This window comes from Hoplias malabaricus, chromosome 13 (genome assembly GCF_029633855.1).
Source record: "Hoplias malabaricus isolate fHopMal1 chromosome 13, fHopMal1.hap1, whole genome shotgun sequence".
NCBI lineage: Eukaryota > Metazoa > Chordata > Actinopteri > Characiformes > Erythrinidae > Hoplias > Hoplias malabaricus.
Genome location: NC_089812.1, coordinates 26,051,435 through 26,071,767, shown reverse-complemented (window position 1 = coordinate 26,071,767; position 20,333 = coordinate 26,051,435). Strand labels below are relative to the sequence as shown.

Genomic DNA, 20,333 nt, shown 5'->3' with positions numbered 1-20,333 from the left:
CCCTCTCCACTTCTCGCGTGCAGCTCAAAAGCCCTAGGTCCCTTTTCACTGGTTTATGATGTAAGAAATCCTAGCTGTCTGAATCCGACCATTTCTGACCGTCTCTGGAAATGCGGTTAGCCGCAGGGAGCAAACTTCCTAATTGGAGAACAACACTGACTGCAGAACGAAACAGGACTTCAGTGGTCAGTAGAAAGGCCAGAATGGTGTTGATGGAAATTTTGATACATTAACATACATTAAAGCATGGTGGTGTGTGTGTGTGTGTGTGTGTGTACCTGTCTCCCCCCACACAGGCAGGTACTCATCCTGCTGAATGTCCAGCATGATCTCCAGACCATTACCGGTTCCTCCCTTCATTGTGGTCCTCAGAGTCTTCCCTTCTTCAGCTGCATTAAACATGTAACACTTGCCATACCTCGTAAACACCTGAGAGAGAGAGAGAGAGAGAGAGAGGTTGAATGCAGGATGTTCCTTCAATGTTTGAGCTTATAATACTTCATTTCTTTAATAAAGTTCTGTACAAGTGCAGAGGAAGATGAGAGTGTGGGGTAGTGAGGGACAGGGACAAACACAGCTTTGCCGTACGGACCGGGTGCATACACACGTCTCCCCAGAGAGCGGAGACACAGCTGTAGACACTGAGCTGCACCTCCTCACTCCGTGTGAATTCACAAAATTATGAGAAATTTACTTCCCAAAATTAGAGAATATTCACCTACAATTCCACAGCTTCTCTAATGAGAAGCTTCTCTCACAGATACCAGAGAGAAAAAGGGAGAGGGAGGAGGAGGTGAGAGAGAGAGGTTCAGAGAGAGGGAATAATAGAGTGTAATAGAGAAAGAGAATGAGAGTGAAACTGAGATAGAAACATAATGAGAAGAGAGAGAGATAGAGATTCAGATCTTCCTGTTGCAGGTGTAATCGTAAAAGTCTCTTATCTATGATGAGCAATTCCAGTCTGTGTCAGAGTTAGCGTTGGCTCTGTTCCACAGAGAGAGAGAGAGAGAGAGAGAGAGAGAGAGAGAGAGAGAGAGAGAGAGAGAGATCATACAGAAAGCTTGAGATGGATGAAATAGAGAGAGCCTTTCTAAGCTTGCGTCCATCAGACACAGAACAGTGGAGTGACCCCTGCTGGACCGGGGACAGAAGATAGAGCTGGGTACATTTCCATTCCTGCAACAGCCTGAGCTTACTCAGTGCACTGAGCAGAGACTAATCCAGCCCATTAGAGTGTAATGGAGCATAAGGAGAAACACACCACCACATCCTCCTCTCTCTCTCGCTCACTCATCTGGAGGTCAGGGAGTCCACGGAGGTTGGGTCTTGTGGTTAAACTTAGCTAGCAATTCAACACTCAACATTAATACCTGACACCATCACTGAATGACATCAAATCCTCACAGCAATGTTCCAGCACCTAGTCTAAACACCTTCTAGACGAGTAGAAGTTAAGCTTGTAGCAACATGGGGATACACTGATTCTAGAAAAAGATATCCACATGCCCACAGTGCCACGGGAGTGTGGAGGTGAACATGCTCCTTTACAAACTGCTGCCAATAAAATGCCAAGGAATGTAAACTGCCCAAATCTGTCACATCAGCTGATTGATACATGACCAGGTAACACCTAGGTAGCAGAGAGTTGGGAGGAGAGGTTGCCAATCATGATCTTTCCCTGCTTTGGATGGCTGAGGTAAACCCCAGGGATTTAACTTTCTATTATATGTTATGAGGCCCAACACTTGGCATGGTAACGACACGACTCTACTTGGCATTTTCGTTTTTCCGTATGCAAATCTGGCACCTGGTGTATGGAACCGGGTACGTTTTTTAGTATCTGTTCACTTGTGGTTCCAAGTGAGTTGAGAATGGACTACACCATGAGGTGTAAAACATGCAGAGCACTGATTGGCCAGAGAGACTTGTCCCTCTACATGACGAAATGTAGACACCCAGCACAAACAAGCCATCAGTAAAATCTCCAACTCTCCAAGCTACATTAGAGCTCATGTTTGTATTCAAGTCAGAACGGCAGCTTGTAAACTTACACCGTGGTCTTTTGACGAGGTTCAAGCGCCCCTGGACAAGACAAGCAGCGAAAAACTCTACCAATCTGTCTGATCTGATGTGCAGACAAACACAATAACAACATGGATACATGACAAGTAAACAACACTTGTTATGGCTGCCGTTGTTGTGGTTTCCAAAGTCTGCGGTTCCTTGGTAGAGACAATGTTCTGTGACGTCACAAGCTACATTTCAGGGAAGGGGGTTGTGGTAGTGTTTACCAGGTACCAACAAGCCAATAGAGCCAAGTAGAGTTGAGTTGATTTGAGCAGTGTGGGTACCACACATTGGAAAAGAACCGATATACCCCTGGACCACTTGGGATTACAAGTGTGGCACCAATTTATTTTAGTTTTTTTCAATTCACTTCTGTATTTGCAAATTTGCCAATGTGTGGAGGGCACCAGACACAAAGTTTGGCATTGTCACCTACCAACAAACTTAACACCTAATTTTAATAATATTTAATAGTAATACTAATGTACACCAAATTATCCACAGAAACTCAGAAATGTCTTCCACTGTTTTCCACCGTGGAAAAGTGCCGTGTCACACTGCTGCAGAGAGAATGCAAAATATTGAATTCAATAAATATTAATACTTCTCTTCATATTTATTTATAACAATAACAACAAACACCCTGAATGTGATCTTCCCCTCGCGGACTTCATTAAGAACGCAGTTTTAATCATGGTTGGAAGGGAGGTCATATAAATGCTGATTAGGGTGAACATCTTCAGGCCAATTTGCTCTGGATATGGTTTCTATTCTTGTGTTGTTTTTGTCTCTGAACAGTCTTTTGTTGAGTTCCATTTTGGGAGGAAATATATAGACACCTGCTGTGGTCTGACATATCTTCTGAAATGAAGGAAGAATATTGATGTTTCTCCACAGTCCCAGCAAGGGTTTCTACTCCTCTGGAAAGACCTTAGGTCAGGTGTAAGAACCTGAGAATGTTCCATTGCTCCATGGCCCAAAGCTGAGAAGCTGTATACCCCACTGACCGATCTAGGTCAACAATGGTTGTGTCATAAAGTAACTGAAAGTGATTGGATTCATTCATATTCTGTAACTGATTCTTCATAGTCAGGGTTGTGGTCAGCCCAGAGCCCACAGGACTGGATCTCAACCAAAGCCCTGAACTTGAACCAGAAGTAGACCAGAACTTGAAGTAGACCAGGCTGACATAAATAATTAACACTGATTTAACACTCAGACTTGTGCTGCCTGCTATAGCCTGTCAACAGCCAGATTCAAATGAGCCTGAGTGACTCTTTTCAATCAACACCATGACCCTGAGTGCCACCCTCCACCCCCCATTCCCCCGACAGAAAGGAGGACAGCGCTGAGGACTGAGAGTTGTTGTTCATCAATTAGCTCAGACCGGACCTTGTGGTGATGTGAACCTGAGCCCTACCCGTCCATTTTCACAGAGTGATTGATTGGAATAACCGTGCCAACATTGCGGCGTCCTCCATTGGCTCCCAGCGCTCATTAGCCCTGTGTGCACTGTCCGAACCTATCACGGCAGGTGGACAGCTCAGGAACACTCATATGTCAGAAACGCTTCCAAATTAAACATTGCTACAGGTGCTAATGTGACATGATAAATACAAGGATGAGGCACTAACATTTCAGTTACGGGCAGTGTGTTGCTGAGGCTAATGTACTGTGGACTAATTGGACCAACTCCATACACTCAGTGGACTGTATGGAAAGTATGGGTACAATCCAAGAACTTGGACTCTCTTAACCTGGAACCTTTCTATAGATTCTACTTAAATGACCAACTCCATGGACTATGGCCTCACTGGAACAACTTGATTGAATTTACAGACTCCAGGGACCAACAAATCAACATGAACTGAATTCTGAAGATTCAGTGTTTAAAATCCAAAGACTATCATTGCTGTCCACTTAAAAGCTTGTATCTCCAAAAATAGCCACTTTACAGGAAAGAAAAAAACCATCTTAACTTTCAGTGGAAGTCAACTTCAAAATATTTTTTCCCCAAGTATTTTGGAGTATTTCTATTGGCTCATTCATGATGAGATTTTCACACGATATGAAGGAGAGTTGCTCTCTGGAATTTAGAGGCAGTTTCACATTAAATAATCTGAAACAGCAAAAATAAGCTAATATTATCCACCTGTGGGGCAGGAAGAAAGACATATCCTCATCTTTGTTCATGATTTTCAATATTTGGAGGTCATCCGCCATCTAAACACCTCCAGATGCTGTGAGCAAAGACTAAGTAAACCAAACATATCTGACAGATCCTTTTTTTAAATTATTATTTTTTTTTTTTACATACTGCTTACTGACAATTAGAGAAATTTTGTAAATTCATTAGACCTATTTCCAACATACGAACAAACTGGAGAGCGGCAAAGGGTAAGGAAACATACTCTGATTTTTAAAATTTTTTTTTTTGTTAAAATCATGGACATTGCCTTTAAGAGCTGCCATTGCATGTTAGACAAAACATATCTGATCTCTACCCTAGTGTGGAGATTTCACAAATGCCTAGTTTGTGCTGTCATGTTTAGTCCCTATTCAGGAGCGAACAGGAACTAATCGAGTACCTGGTTCCAGGAACCAAGCCAGGTAGAGTCAAGTCAATTACAGTAGGAACCATGCAGTGGAAAAGCCCCTTAATATAAACTCAATGATCTCTAAACACATGGACTCAATGAACCGGCTTGTGACGACTGTGATCAACTATAAAACCAACACAGAGTCGTCATGATTGTGAGAAATGACTGACTAATGATCCCAAGGCTGGTATATCACTCATTACTCAGAGCACAGGGTCAAACGGACCTCATTCCAGCTCTGCATTCAGCACAGAGCTCGGTGTCTATACTGGTCTGAGAACAGCACATTCTCTACAGCATGCAAGAAAGCTAACGCTGACTCATGGCCTGTGACTGCAGACCTGCACAGCATTTAGATAGAAATGTGTGACCATGCAGAATCCTTACAGGGCATTTATACACACACATGAATCAACAAGCCCTGGAGAAATGTGCTAGCCCCCTGTGCAGATAACCAGCATGAATATTCAGACCGTCATCCTTCAAGCTTAAGAGCATCTTCTAAAAAAAGTGACTGGAAAAGCCTCGGAGAATAAGAGCGAGGTGGAGGGGAGGTTGGGGGAGAAATGCAAACACATACAGAATTCCAGAGTCTTGCTTAGAGGAGCAGATGACTTCAGAAGTTTAAAAAAAGTTTGGAATTATGGTTTTGCATCTGAGCAGGAGCATGATATGAAAAGGTGCCTAAGTATAATAACATATTTCAAAAGCCATATTTAAATATGAACAGATGGTGTCCATATGCACATAAGATACCAGTAATTAACTATTTTTTTAAGTAATAGATTGAATTTGTTACTGCTTTTATATAACACTTCTACATAGGCCTCTCACAGCAATTACATTATTGACTTATCATACAATATATGGACATTTCCTCATTCATTTTAACAGACCTCATTATCACCCATTGTGTTTAATAGCATGTAAACTTACATCAGAATTAACGTCACCAATATTTTAGCCACTCGCACTGCTCTGTTTTTCTTTGGTCTCGATTCTGGAGTCGTTATGATTTGTTTGGAAACAAAAGTTTTATTTCTTTATTCATTATATTTAAACATCATTTATATTCCAGTTCTAATGACTTAGTATTAGTCTTTGTCTGAGGTGCTGTAACTGCATTACTATGCTGTTACATTATATTTATATTAGTGGCATAAATTTGTTTTAAAACTATATTAATATTGTTTATGACAATTATTTCTGGGACAATACGCCAACTATAAACATGGCTATTTTGACAGCCCTAGGTCTACATTCACCACATTAGTAACAATAATAAGACACGACCCATTATGATTTATGTAATATACAATTCATTTAATTGGCTCCACCCACACCATATTGTTTTCAAGCAATATTGAAACTATTTCCACACTAGCTCGCTACTTTGAGTAGGTCTATGTTGCCCCAGGCCCGCTTTTGTAAGCAGAGGAGAAGCAGAGAGGAGCACGTTTTCACTCAATCTGTGAGAACCCTCCACAGGGAAAAAAAGAAAAATGCATCTGCAGCAGAACGAGTGGAGACTGTGGATTCTGAATCCTTCTACAGATATAAAGGCATTTTGAGCAGAATCAGCTCCACTATCTGAACGCAGCCTAGCGATTTAAACCCACCCGGTGCCAAAGGCAGCTGCGGATGATGTACAGCTCTTCATTAAAACTCCCTCTGGTGTGATATGGCTAACGGCTAATAGAACACTCCAGTAAAGCAGAGCGAAAAATGTACAGTTGGTTGAAACTAAATCTAACTCTTGTAGAGAAACACATCTCAGTAGGCGACATTTGTTATAAAGCTCGAAGCCTCATCATCAAACTGATATAACATCTACATCAGGTGCTTTTTTGAGACACTGGGGAGTCATGAATCTTTCTGGGGTGAAATGACTTTGGTTGTGTCAGAAACAGAAGGTAGCAGCTTCAATGTCATGAGCCAGTACCAAGTCACCGTAGAACGATTTTATTTTGGATCATTTTGGAGCATTTCTATTGGTTCATTCATCATAAAGTTTTACCACAATGTAAAGGGCACCTGCAGTGTTCAAATGATGTAGTAAACTAAAAAATACACCACAACTGAAATGCAGGTTTTAATTGTACAGCATCCTCTGCCTTCAAAATTAGCCAAACCTCAGAATGTTAAACAAAGGCTTGATTTAGTCATGGCTTGGATGTTTCAGACACAGCCTTAAAAGTGATGTAAAGGTGTAATGATTTTAATCCAATAAACTTTAATCAAATTCAGAAAATGTTTCCTCATCATTTTCTAGCAGTCTGTTGGCATGCTGGAAAAAGGTCCAGTGTCTGGATGCAGCCCTGGCTTTGTAAATGGGTAATAAACAAACCGTCAAAAGCAAACATACAAAGCAAAAAAAAATAATAATACTAAATTAATAAATAAAATAAAATAAAAAATATTGAGTTATAAATGAGAGTTTCTGTAGAAATTCAACTAAAATAAAAACTCAAAGACAAATTAAACTTATCAAATTAAAATTGATTTAACACTGGGGAATTTGCTGTGTAGCAACCACAGAGGCTCTATTCTCCTCAGTAAAGCATCAACTGAAGTTGTGATTCTAAGGTAAAAAGACTACCTAGACTCACTTCAATGTCCTGACAAAACCCAGTGTCAGAAACACAATCTGGCATAGGTCGTCTGTGAACATGCCACCAGAGCTGATCACATCAGCCTTTAGAACAGATGACCTATAGACATACATTTAGAACAGTTAATGTAGATGTAGATGTTAGCTAATTTAACAAGTTCATGTTGGCGCCCTCTAGCTTTACAAACTCTGCTCTACAGTCCAGTGCATTTTATCCATTTAACCAATTTTTTCTTTAATGATTACAGTATTATTAGCATATATTTAGCATTGATCTACAGCCAAGTAAGTGACAGCTTTTCTATGGACTACTTAACCCTCCAACCCCCTCCTCTCACATCCATCTATAATGTACCATTATGCTATAATAACCATTATGCTGGTTATTATTTACAATAAAGCATAATCCTCCAGTGCTGGCTCCGTAAATCACCGCCCCTGGGTGCTACATTCACAGGGGATAGGAGCACGGCAGTAGCTGTATACTGCTGCTAACTAAATATCCTGCTTTTCAGTCTTATTAAAGCACATGCTTCACAGAACAGATGCTCCAAGACTTTTGGAAGAGCATTTGTTTTATATATATATTTGGCAGATGACCTCCAACTTCATTATGCTAATCAGCGCTGGAAAAGTTTCTCCCTCTCGCCTTTTCTCTGGGCTTTCTCGACTTCTTCTGCGCTTCACAAAGAGCAGAAATGCAGAATGCCCCTTTAAAAGAAGCCAAACCTTGTTAGCCAGAGTTCAGTGGGCAGCCAAGAAACTGGAGAGACCGGTTACGGAGTCAAACCTCTGTGCTAATTAGCCGCTAACACAGAGCAAAAACCACATTCATTCCACATTCAGAGGAGCATGTGTTATACTAAAGTCATTAAGTATCAAGACCACACTCCTTCACAAATCACGCCCATGTGGACCTCCTCATTTGGAATTCCAAAAAAAAAAGAAGAGGTAGAAGAAAAAGAAGTTATTAGTCTTCAGAAGCACATGGCAGAGGTGATAAAAGTTAAAAGCATGGCCCTGGGCCCCAGAGTGGACAGTCACTGCAGATGATGAAGGTTGCCGATGTGTGAGACCGAAAGTGGCCTTTGTGAAAGAAGAGAACGAGTCTCTGAGCTGGTCTCATCACCCAGATCTGCATTCGCTCAATGCTAATTAGCAGGTTCTGTGCTTGTGGGTTTGACTCCTGTGTCTGGGTCTCTGAGGAGTGGGGCGTGTCCTCTCTCTGTCTGCGTGGGTTTCCTGCAGGTATGGACTGGCAGTTCAAGTGTCCACAGGTGTGAGTGGGTGAGTGAACGGGTGAGTGTGTGTCACCCTGTGATGGACTGGTGCCCAGTCCAGGGCATGTTCCCATTTTGCGCTCAATGATTCCTGGTAAGAAACTTGATGAGGCAGCTACTGAAAATGAATGAATGCATGCTTAGCTGTGGCATGTACCACTGTGGTATATTAACAACCTGTTATCACACTTAAAGCATATAATACACACATTTGCCAACTGGGAACACCATTTATTCTCTCATTCATCCAGGTCAGAGTCGCGGCGGATCCAGAGACTACCTGGAAAGGACCATCATTTATTGTAGGTAATTAAATGCTGTGTGTGATGCATGATGCATGATGCTGAATGCATGATTTTGAATGCAGTGCAAGCACTGGAGCTGATAAAGTTGGTAAACAGTGTGACAGTGTCTAACCATGCTAATATGACCCTAATAAATCAATATAAACAGAATATAACCAGAATAGAGATATATATTATGTATTATATTAACAGAATATAACTATAAACAGCATAGAGACTTAAACCTACCCCAGACAGAAAGTAGTCCGGTCTGGGGAGTAGTGGGCTGTAGAGCGCACCTTTAAAACACCCTCTGGTGCGATACTGCCAACAGCTAACAGAGAACTCCAATAAAGCAAAGTGATACATGAGTTAAACGTCCCAGAGCTGTAATACTCTATATCAGCATACACTGAATGTTCGTTATCCAATCAAATGTCTCGGTTGGGACTAACTGTTGTATAAAAACATTATTCCCAGTAGAAAAATCAATCTTAAAAGACAGCAATGCCAACCTCATGAAATTGGTTTTTTGAACCATAACAGCTACAGCTCCAAGATTTCTAAACAGAATTAAACATTGATAAACCCAATTTCTATCTTCAGGAATATAGACAGGTCTTTTAAAGCAACACTACTTAATATTTTTACCTTAAAATTACAGCTTTAATATCACTGTAATGATTCACTGACCTTTAATAAGGAGAACAGGGCCTCTGATGTTGCTACTATGGGGACAGCACTGTAGAAACTGCACTGTGTAACTTTTGAAGGAGGGTAGGAAACCCCAACACCTATTATTTCAGGAGAGTGCTGTAAAAGTGAATTACACTTTGCAACTGTAGAGGAAGCCCAGGATTCAAAATACAGAATCTTACCTATTCATTCATTCATTATCTGCTTATCCAGTTCAGAGCCTACCTGGAATCATTGGGCGCAAGGTGGGAATACACCTTGGAGGGGGCGCCAGTCCTTCACAGGGCAACACAGACACACACACATTCACTCACACACTCATACTTTTTAATCGCCAATCCACCTACCAACATGTGTTTTTGGACTGTGAGAGGAAACCGGAGCACCCGGAGGAAACCCACGCGGACACAGGGAGAACACACCAACTCCTCACAGACAGTCACCCGGAGCGTGAATCGAACCCACAACCTCCAGGCCCCTGGAGCTGTGTGACTGCGACACTACCTGCTGCACCACCGTGCCGCCCAAATCTTACCTAGTGTTCCTTTAAATAATAAACTTTTCCTAACTGTTTAGTTTCCTATCTGTCTCCTCCACCTCTCCTCTTCCTGTCCTCGTCTATCCTTGTCGTTGCAGCTTGCCCTTCTCATTCCTTCAACCTAAGTGCAAAGTGAAGTGGTGGGGGACTGGTCCTCCATCACTCCCTGCAGAGGTCAAGGCTCAGCGTCTCTCAGTCTCAGTCCCTCTCGAGCAGTTTCATTAGCGACGCTCAAGTGTGTGTCCTTAAACGCAAAACGGCTCTTCAAGGGTGTTCCACACTGCTCCGTTTTCTTTGTTCTCTCCAAATGCTCCAACCCTATTGCTTCTACACTCGTTCCAGCTGGAGAGCTTTGAGATGCTCTGAGGGCACGGTGTCCGATATGTTTCCCCACTGACCAAACAGACAGCCTCTATTTTATTTTGTGTGTGTTCAGAGCTAGGTCAGTGTTATCTTCCACTGCCTGGCACTGTTTTGCTCTCTTGCCCATTGATGGAGGGATTATCTTTCCCAGACACTGATGCAATCTCTCAATCATTCACCACCTCCATCCCGCTTTCATCCCACCCAACTTACTTTACATTCCACTGTGGGATTAGCTAGAGCTTCAGCTATCTGAGGGTTTGTCCATGACCACCTGGTTTCCTTGCCTTCCCTGATGCCATCCAAGTTATTAGAGATAAGAGTTATTATAAAAGTGTTCAGTGGAAGACTGGACTTATTGATAGGTCCTGGCTGTGTTTCTTGTAACCATTAAAGGAACGATAGGTAGTATTCTTACCTTAAAATGAACCCTGTAACACATGAAGGCATTAATATGATGGAATTACTTTAAATAATTTTGACATTTTTATTAAAAAAAATAATAAAAACAATTAAAATTATAAAAATTTTTAATGGAGACACGGTGGTGCAGCAGGTAGCGTCGCAGTCACACAGCTCCAGGGACCTGGAGGTTGTGGGTTCGATTCCCGCTCCGGGTGACTGTCTGTGAGGAGTTGGTGTGTTCTCCCCGGGTGCTCCGGTTTCCTCCGGGTGCTCCGGTTTCCTCCCACCGTCCAAAAACACATGTTGGTAGGTGGATTGGCGACTCAAAAGTGTCCGTAGGTGTGAGTGAATGTCTGTGTTGCCCTGTGAAGGACTGGCGCCCCCTCCAGGGTGTAGTCCCGACTTGCTCCCAATGATTCCAGGTAGGCTCTGGACCCACCGCGACCCTGACCTGGATAAGCGCTTTTTTTTCTCAATACGGCAATGAACTGGCTGAGCGTGCTCATTGTGTTGTCTGTGTACTTTATTCTAACAAGCCCCTAGTGGAAACAGTGTGTCTGTGTGACGGAGACACTCCGTACACTTACAAACTGCCAGACTGTCCGTCAGATTCTTCCATGACCACCACGGCTGTACTTACACTTTCAGGGTCTGTTAACGTGGCAGAAGCAGCTGACTGTATACGCTGTCAGCTGAATGCTGAGTTAGATCCAGTGCATGGCAACATTCTCACTCCATATTCTGGGTCTTTAGGGCTTCTTATGTAGGACATTGGTGCCAGCAGCATCAGTCCAGTCTTTCAGTAGCTGTGGCCTTCTGAATGAGTGAAGTGAGAGCAGTTTCACACATTCAGTACACCTATCAATATGTGTCGTTGGACTGTGGGAAGAAACCCATGCACACACAGGGAGAACACACCATGCTCCTTAGAGGCAGGGACAGAATCGGACAGAACAGAGAGACACTTCCTGTATCTCCATCAGGACAATAAACTTCTCACTCTGTGTTGAAGAAGCTGTTGGATTCAGTCTGTTGCCTCTCTTTCTCTCTTTAATCCACAGTCATTTAATCTTAAATAGAGATAAAAGAGCTCCTACAACCAACAATCACTAATAAACTATCTCACTCTAATTTGGCGAGCTACTGTAGGTCACCTCCACAGAATAATTAACACGTTCCAAATCCCACTGAAGCGAGCTTTATCAAAACAGGTTCATAAATGATTCAGCGCCCTCATCCACACACAGCAAATAGCTGGGAAATAAAATATTCATCCCAGATGTTTTGGCAATCAGTTCTCTATTACCGGAGTAGCCTTTGGCCTTGCATTTTTTTATATCCCAATTATTGTGTGTTTTTGCTTTTACCCTAAACGTGCCATCTCCAGATTCCCTGGAATTGTGCGTCTCTCTGGGTATTGCACCACAGGAGGAGGGCACAAGTTTAGACCGTTACACTTCTCATGAATCTTGTATTCCTAATGCTGTCTAAATGGATTTATAAAGTTTCATAAGGCACACAATCTCCTTTAATGCTTGGCCTAAGCCTCTATAAATGCTTTTAAGTGCTTATAATTACATGCACGGCAAGAGCAAAAAGGTGAGGATTTCTACTCATAACCCTGTCATAATTTTATAAAAGTTATAATGCACTATTTCAATGTTCTGGGCTACATTGCTAAAAAATAATAAAAGAAATTGTAAATTGTATTATAGCATGTTATAGAACTTCAATTATGATGTCATAATCATTCATTCATTGTCTGTAATTGTCAACTCACTGATGTCATATCCATCCATCATCTGTAACCGCTTCTCCAATTCAGGGTCACAGTGGGTCCAGAGCCTACCTGGAATCATTGGGTGCAAGGCGGGTATACACCCTCGAGGGGGCGCCACTCCTTCACAGGGCAACACACACACACTCACACATTCACTCACACACTCACACCTACGGCCACTTTTGAGTCGCCAATCAACCTACCAACATATATTTTTGGTCTGTGGACAGAGCACCCGGAGGAAACCCACACGGACACGGGGAGAACACATCAAACTCCTCACAGACAGTCACCCGGAGCAGGAAGCAAACCCACAACCTCCAGGTCCATGGAGATTTGTGCCTGCGACACTACCTGCTGCACCACCGTGCCACCCTTGATGTCATATACTCATCTAAAATGTTCCTAGGCAGGAGATGACTTATTTTTCCATTTCTCAGCTGATACTGATACATTCAAATATATATCTCGAAACTATTAAGCTTTAAAGGTGACATTTCCAAAAATCACTTGTTCAGTGCATGTCCACATTAATTTAGGGACCAGGAGCCTACCAGCCCAAACACTGCGAAACAATACCAGTCAAGAAGTCTGAAAACATGGGATAAAATGAGTCATTCTGATTTGGTGCTGTTTCTTACGCAGAGTGTAGAGATATTAGAATTGACCCACCCCTTCATCGGAGTCTCTCCAATCACAGCACTGGACACACATTTATATGAGAGCACAAACATGAGGTCAGACAGAGCACAACCAACACAACTAGCGTGAAGAAATGAGAACATTCCCAAGCTTCTGCTCCTTGCCCCTCACTCCTGGGCTCTCACACTGAACAGAGCTGGGGTTCATTCTCATTTAAAGGAACAGGTGCTGAAACCAACCGTTCTGATCAGGACTTTGTTGACAGCGGGGAAACAGTGCTGTGGTGTTGGATCCTTGTGGCATTTAGACCATGTTTGTAGAAAAGGGGTAGAAAATGGGCACTTTATCATTAGCTCTAGAGCGTGGGTTTGGATTTTATATGTATAATTTTTTCATTTTAGTGGGTACGTACCTCCATTCCCTGTGATTTAGAAGGAAAAGTAGTAAAAACGCCCCTCTCTGCAGGGGGCTGTAACCCTGACTCCTGCTCCTCTATCACTCTCCCCCAGAGCCCAGAATATAGCCTCGTTACCACAACGCTATTCATCCACCTGTTCTAATGCTGTCCCATTACACGCGGCCCCTAACAGAACGCTTAGAACTGCACTTTTACTGGGGGGCATCCCAGGGAGCAGGGGGTGCAAATGGCAAGTAAATTGAAAGGGGGAGCATTAAGGGCCAGTCAAGTGCTTTTATCGAGTGAGGGAGGTGGGGTCGGAGCCTCGTTTTTTCTCCATTTGCATAAGTACTTTATTGTGATCTGTGGATGCATTCTGTTATTCTTCCCCTAAATCGATTTCCATTAGAGAACCGTTCTGCCTCCTGCTTCACAGGGGCACAACACAGGCCAGAAAACACGAGGGTGTGTGTGGGGGGGTGTGTGTGTGGGGGTGGGGGTGTGTGTGGGAGAGATGGATGAGACAGAATGTATGAGAAAGACACCAAGGAGGAGGGATGGGAGAGCGAGCGGGAGAGAGCGTGAGCGCGTGAATAGTGAATGAGAGAGAGAGATTGTGGGTGGGATAGAACAGAGAAAAAGGAGCAATGAGAGTTTGAGAGTGAGTGAGTGAGAGAGAGAGAGAGAGAGAGAAACATTTACCGAAAGTAGTGTTTATGAAAATATGAGAAAGGTGTGCAGATACAAGGTGAGCGTCTTTTTCCTCTCAGTGCTCTGACTGAGGGGAGTCATGAATAATGCAGGGGGCTCCACAAGGCTGTGGAAGACTGCTCCACACACACACAGGAGTGTAAAACATCCTGCATCCTCCACCCTTCCCCGTCACTTTAAAGCTACACCTGTTTTACTGGTCAGCGTCATACCGTTAAGCTTCGGTCTCGTCCCAATAGCAGCACCAAGTTCTCGGGTCCCAGCTAATAAAGCCCTGCGGAGGGAGACAGAGTGGGAGAGACAGGAACAAGCGAGGGTCTACTGCCTCTCTTGCCTGCTGTCTCTAATGCTCAGTGACATTTAGAAGTTGAATATGCAGTAATTGCTGCGGTTAATGTGTCCCCGTGATTCTGAGGCCACTCACTGATTATAATGAAACGTGGCGTTCCCTCGCAGTGGCTCTGTTTAACTCATCTTCTCCTCCCTAATGTCCAGGATGTCTTCTTTCCCAGCTGTAAACATGACTTTTAAAGTTTAGATTAATGCCTCACTCCATTTTCAGCTCCACTTATCATGTAGATCTACAGACAGTCGTCTATCTGTTGCTCTGCATACTGCGTCAGCCCTTCTTTCAGCCTGTTCTTCAATTGTTTTCAGGTATGATTTGAGTGCTGGGTCATTCTCAGACCTACAGTGACACTGACGAGGTGGTGGTGTGTTTGTGTGTTGCGCCTGTACGAGTGGATCAGACACAGCAGTGATGTTGGAGTTTTTAAACACTCTGTTAAACACTCTGTTAGCTCGTCTGTCGCTGCACAGGGTGTTTTTGGTCGTCCTTTAGTCCTTCATCAGTGACACAGGACGCTGTTTGCTGAATATTTTTGGATAAGCTGATACACTGGATACAAAACGACAAACTAATCAACCATTCAAATTTGCCATCAATTTATGCATAAATCTACTGGCTAACATCCCCTTTAATCTCATAGCGGTAAAGTCAACACACAGCCGTTAATCTTCTCTTTTCCCTGAAGAGCTATTCGCGTCAGAACGAAGCGCACTTGTTTAAAGTGCTTCGGCTGAATCAGATCGGAGAAAGCCGACTGATAAATGACGCTGTGGCTGAGATATCACTCTGAGAGACGGCATGGTCACACTAGCATTTCAGCACTGCTCGTTCTCTGCTTGGTGAATTAGAGCCGATATGTGATGCAGAAATATGAGTCGAACCCAGAAGCGTGTGGCAGAATGAGGGCACGCCATCAATTTGGCACTTTTGTTTCAAATAGGTGATGCGTGTAAAACCATGTCATTTTTGTACGTGTCTCTCACGGACAGAATTTTAATATGACTGACCTCAGCTGACCCAGTGGTCTGGTCTGGTACAGGGTCAACAAAGAACCCCACTTTCCACATCGGATAAAAAACAAGAGCAGCATGTAGAAATTAAACATTGGTTTAAAGGGTTAAGGGTGCATCGCCTGACTGAGTACAGTGAGCATGAGAGGGAGAGAGGCTTTTTATTTTATTATGATTCTTTTTTAAGAGCACGCTGCCTTAATACTGAGGTGACTTTTCAGAGATGATAAACAGTAGCAGCAGCCTATCAGCACCCAACTGACTGATTCAATTCCCAGTGAGTCATGACCTGACTGAGACTTAACTGACAGTGAATTGTAAATTGACTCTGATTCCATTTTGTATGAGTCATGTCTTCACTCTGAGATGAATCCGAGTGACTCTTCACTTGACTCAATCTCTTCTCAGCAACTCTTGAATTGATTCAGACTCCCTTCCCTGTGATTCTCATCTTGACTCTGCCTCTCTTCTCCAAGACTCTCAAATCGATTCTGAATCTCTTTCCAGTGACTCTCGACTTGACTCAGAATCTCTTCCCAGCTACTCTCGACTTGACTCTGACTCTGTTGCCCATGACTCTCAAATTGACTCAGACTCTTTTCCTAATGACTTGTAAGTTGACATTCTTCAATTTGACTCATGAGTCAGAATTTGATTATTGGGAATCGACTCAAACTTCAGATCCCATCACTTGTGACTTAGCTCAGATTCAGAAAATATGAACCATGACTCACCTCTGATTTCAGATCATATTATGCCCGACTCATGTCATCTTTTAGATAAAATGTATAGTGATTTAACACTTGAGATCATATGAATCAGATTTCAGATTCATTAACTTGACTCAGTTTGAACTTCAGATCTTACAACTAATCATTCACATGCACTTCAGATCTTAAGACTTGACTCACCTTGGATTTCAGATCTTAAGATTCATGACTCAACCGTGATTCCCAGTGACATGTGACCAGACTTGGACCTGAAATTGCTCCTGAACATCTCTACTCTATGATAACCACAAGAGACACACATGTTGGAAAGGTGGATCAGCCCCAGCTTCTTACACAAAGCCCAAACTAAAGCAGGTCTGTATCGCACAGTTCACTTTTGTCAAGAGTTCTTTAAAAGGAACTTCATCTCTGCTTCTTATTGTGTAAAAGTAGATGCCTTAGGCACTTACAGAATTTTTTAGCTCCAGTTGTTTAAGACAATCCACAGCAATCAAGGCACACACAATCCATCTGCAGCAGGGAGTAACACTCCAGCAGCTCCACACTTGCAGCTTTGAACAAAGAGAAACGCAGATGGAAAAACGGTAGCACGGCGACTGACTGGAGCGGGGAATGTTTCAGAAGATTTCAGCTTCTGCTAAGGAGGCAGATAACAGGCTGATGGTAAGATTTCTCTCTCTCTTTTACCCTGTGGGAGGCTCTCTCTCTCCAACCTGTTCCCACTGAGCAGAAAACACTTTACATAGCCATTCATTCTTAAGAGTCAACAGAGTCTGGTCACTTGCTCTGAGAACTGTAAAAATGAATCAGAATCAGGGTCCTCTCTCTGAGGTCTTTTGTTGACTTTAGATGTTAATTTCGGAATCACAATCACACATCGAACTCATCCTAAAGGTCAGGTGAAGCGTCATCAATCAGTTTCACTGCTCTACAACCCAGCGAGGGGCTTCATTCACCGCATCCCTACACACCACCTTTCAACAGTTAGTTTTGTGTGTGTTAGAATTTCTGGAATGCAGGTAAAATACAAACCCATAAGGTGTTTTGTGTGTTTTAAGTGATGAAAATGGAAATAACACTGGGTTTAAAGCTGAGAAGTGATTTTTGTGTGTTTTAGACATAGGAATTGAGGACTGAGACCAGATTTTCAAAAATGTATACAGACTTCCCAGTAAACATTTAGCCGTTGATTCAACGTTGAAATAACGTAATGACTGCCGTCTAATCAACGTTCTCTTGAGGTTGAAAATGAAAGTTGAAAAGACGTCCAAACACAGACATTGAAAAGACGACTATTAGACGTATTTTGGACGTCCATTGACGTTATTAATTGGTCCCGAAATAAATTACTCGTATAAAACGCGTTTTAGACGTTCACTGACGTTATCAATTGGTCACCACTTAACTAACTTATTAAGATGGATTTTGGACGTCCATTGACGTTTAAAATATGTCCTTGATGGACAGACTACTTTTAGACCTATTTTGAACGTCCAGGGACGTTCCTTGTTTACTGGGTTGTTAATGATGCTAAAATTAGCCTCTAAAATTATTAATTTAAGGAGGAAATAATCATTTGAATATAAAAATTGAAAATAAGAAGGAATTATCTCCCTCCTAAAATAACATTTAGGGTGGAAGGGGGGAAAAAAAAGATAACATCAGCCATGACTAGTGACATATTTAACCCTAGAAGCGCCGTGACTGGCTGACTGACTTTACTCCAAGTGCTGTGTTAAATTTGTTATAGGAGAGAGGTCAGGGTGGTGCTCGGAATGGTCAGTCACAGCGGTCAATCCAGCAGCTCTCTGTGTTTTTAGGTCTCAGTGGTTCAACAAAGGTGATTCTTCTAGTGTTAAGGTGGAAATGAACAGTCATATAAAGATGGTTAATAAGAAAAATCTGCGGTAATTTCAGCTGTAAAAACAGCAGCCTCACCCTCTCCTCTTTCTATGTTGTCCTTCATCTCCTCCCTTTCTGTCATGGAAATCATGGTGAACATCCCTCTAATAAACACCTGGCACTACTAATGGTGAGTCTAGGCTCATTTACAAGGGCTCAGAGAGTCCAGTTCTACTCACAGTGCTTTCCCATGAAGGTAACACAAGCCTTGTGTAATGAAACGTCTGTGTCAACAATGGGTGCCTCTAACCAGATCTTATTAATACTGTTTCCTGTGTTTTCATAGTCTCTGCTGGTTCCCTTTTAATCATGTATTCTATGTATTTATGATAATGAACCTGCATTCTATTTGCCGGCCTGTGTTTTGACCCCTGCCTGAGACTTTGATTATGACTCTGAGCTCCTCTAATAGACCCTGCTTTCATACCCTGCCCCACAATTTAATCACATTCAGGAAGGTATCGCGCTCAATTAAAAACACTGAATGCTTTTGGCACTGGCGTCTTACCCAGATTTCCTTGAGATACGGCCTAAGACCAGCCAAACTGGAGGAGTTTATTTACACATGCTTGACCAGGTAAAAAGAAGAGGAGCTCAGATGCATTTGTTTATTAATTTTCCTTGGCATGGAGACGCATTATGCTCAGGATATATGGAGTCTGTGTACATAAGGAAATTAGCTCATAAAATAAACCCAAAAATGATGGAGCCCATAACCTCACTGGCTCCGGTACATGCAGCGTCTGCAGAACGCACGGCTCTGTCCCAAATCAACAAGCTCTCCTGCACTGTGTCACCTCATCATCAAATATTACAGACTTGGAGGAGGAACGAGAGCTCAGGTTGGCATTAAGGACCGGTCGACTTTTGATCTCCATTCTCACAGATGCTGGTCAGTTCAACACACTCAGAGGAGGACACTAACTGCCCAAATCTTTTATGACAGCAATGACACCCCTGAGCCTGCTCTCCCCACCTTTAGCCCAACGAGTTAAAGGGAGAGGAAAGACCATTCTACAAACTGTACACAGAGAAAGCAAGGCCAATTTCTGCTTATTTGTTGCTCGAAATTAAACTCTCCCTAGGTTCTGAATACAATCGAATAATAACAAGGTCAGGGATTTACAGCCATAATGCAGTGTGTGTGTGTGTGTGAGGGATGTTTATTATTAAGCAGAGTGTTGGAGTCAGCAGCTCCAGAGGAGCATCATCATTAGAGTCTCTACTGCACACTGCTGAGGATCAGCCTCCAACAAACCTCCAGAGTCACATGCATCACACACACACACACAGTGTACACAGTTAATGACTCTCGCCCTGGTCCACCACACTTCTCTCCCTTGCGCTGCCTCTCTCCTCCAGTCAGAGTTTCAGACTTCCACCACCGCCTCCATTAACAGAGAGAGAGAGAAATGGGCCAAGAGAGGGAGGAGGACTCTGACAGTGTCTACTGCCGCTTTGTCCCCCCCCCCCACCCTCCAGGTGTCACAGTCACAGTTTAACCTACTTCTGCCCCTCAGGAACATCTCCATTCCACCTGTCAATCAAAGTCCTCTGCTGCTACAACAACAGGTAGTGACCCTGCTCCGAGCTCATCAATCACCTGCTCCACCTCAAACACTGGCTGCTGTTAAAACTTCAGTCTCACACTTAATGTGTGCATGCACCAGCACACACACATACACACACACACACACACACACACACACACACACACACACAAACGCAGAGGGAAGAGGAAGGGAGAAAGGAGAAGAAAATAACTATTCACACACACACACACAAAACACACTTGGACTGAGAAACACACACAAACAAATTGAGAGGATAAATAACACAGGGACACAGAATGGAAAATATTCATACACACACACATTCTCAGAAGAGAGAGAGAGAGAGAGAGAGAGAGAGAGAGGATTGTGGTGGTGGTCAGGGGGGGTATACAAACCAACATGTATAGAGACTCA

The 20,333-nt window shown here is 42.9% G+C and overlaps 1 protein-coding gene across 1 annotated transcript in view; it reads right to left on the bottom strand.

The window, feature by feature from the left end:
• asic2 (acid-sensing (proton-gated) ion channel 2) overlaps nt 1-20,333 on the bottom strand; it is a 424,924-nt gene that overhangs the window by 37,362 nt on the left and 367,229 nt on the right. The window contains exon 3 of the mRNA XM_066641655.1: nt 279-429. Coding sequence (XP_066497752.1) covers nt 279-429 — 151 coding nt within the window. The remainder of the gene's footprint in view (nt 1-278; nt 430-20,333) is intronic.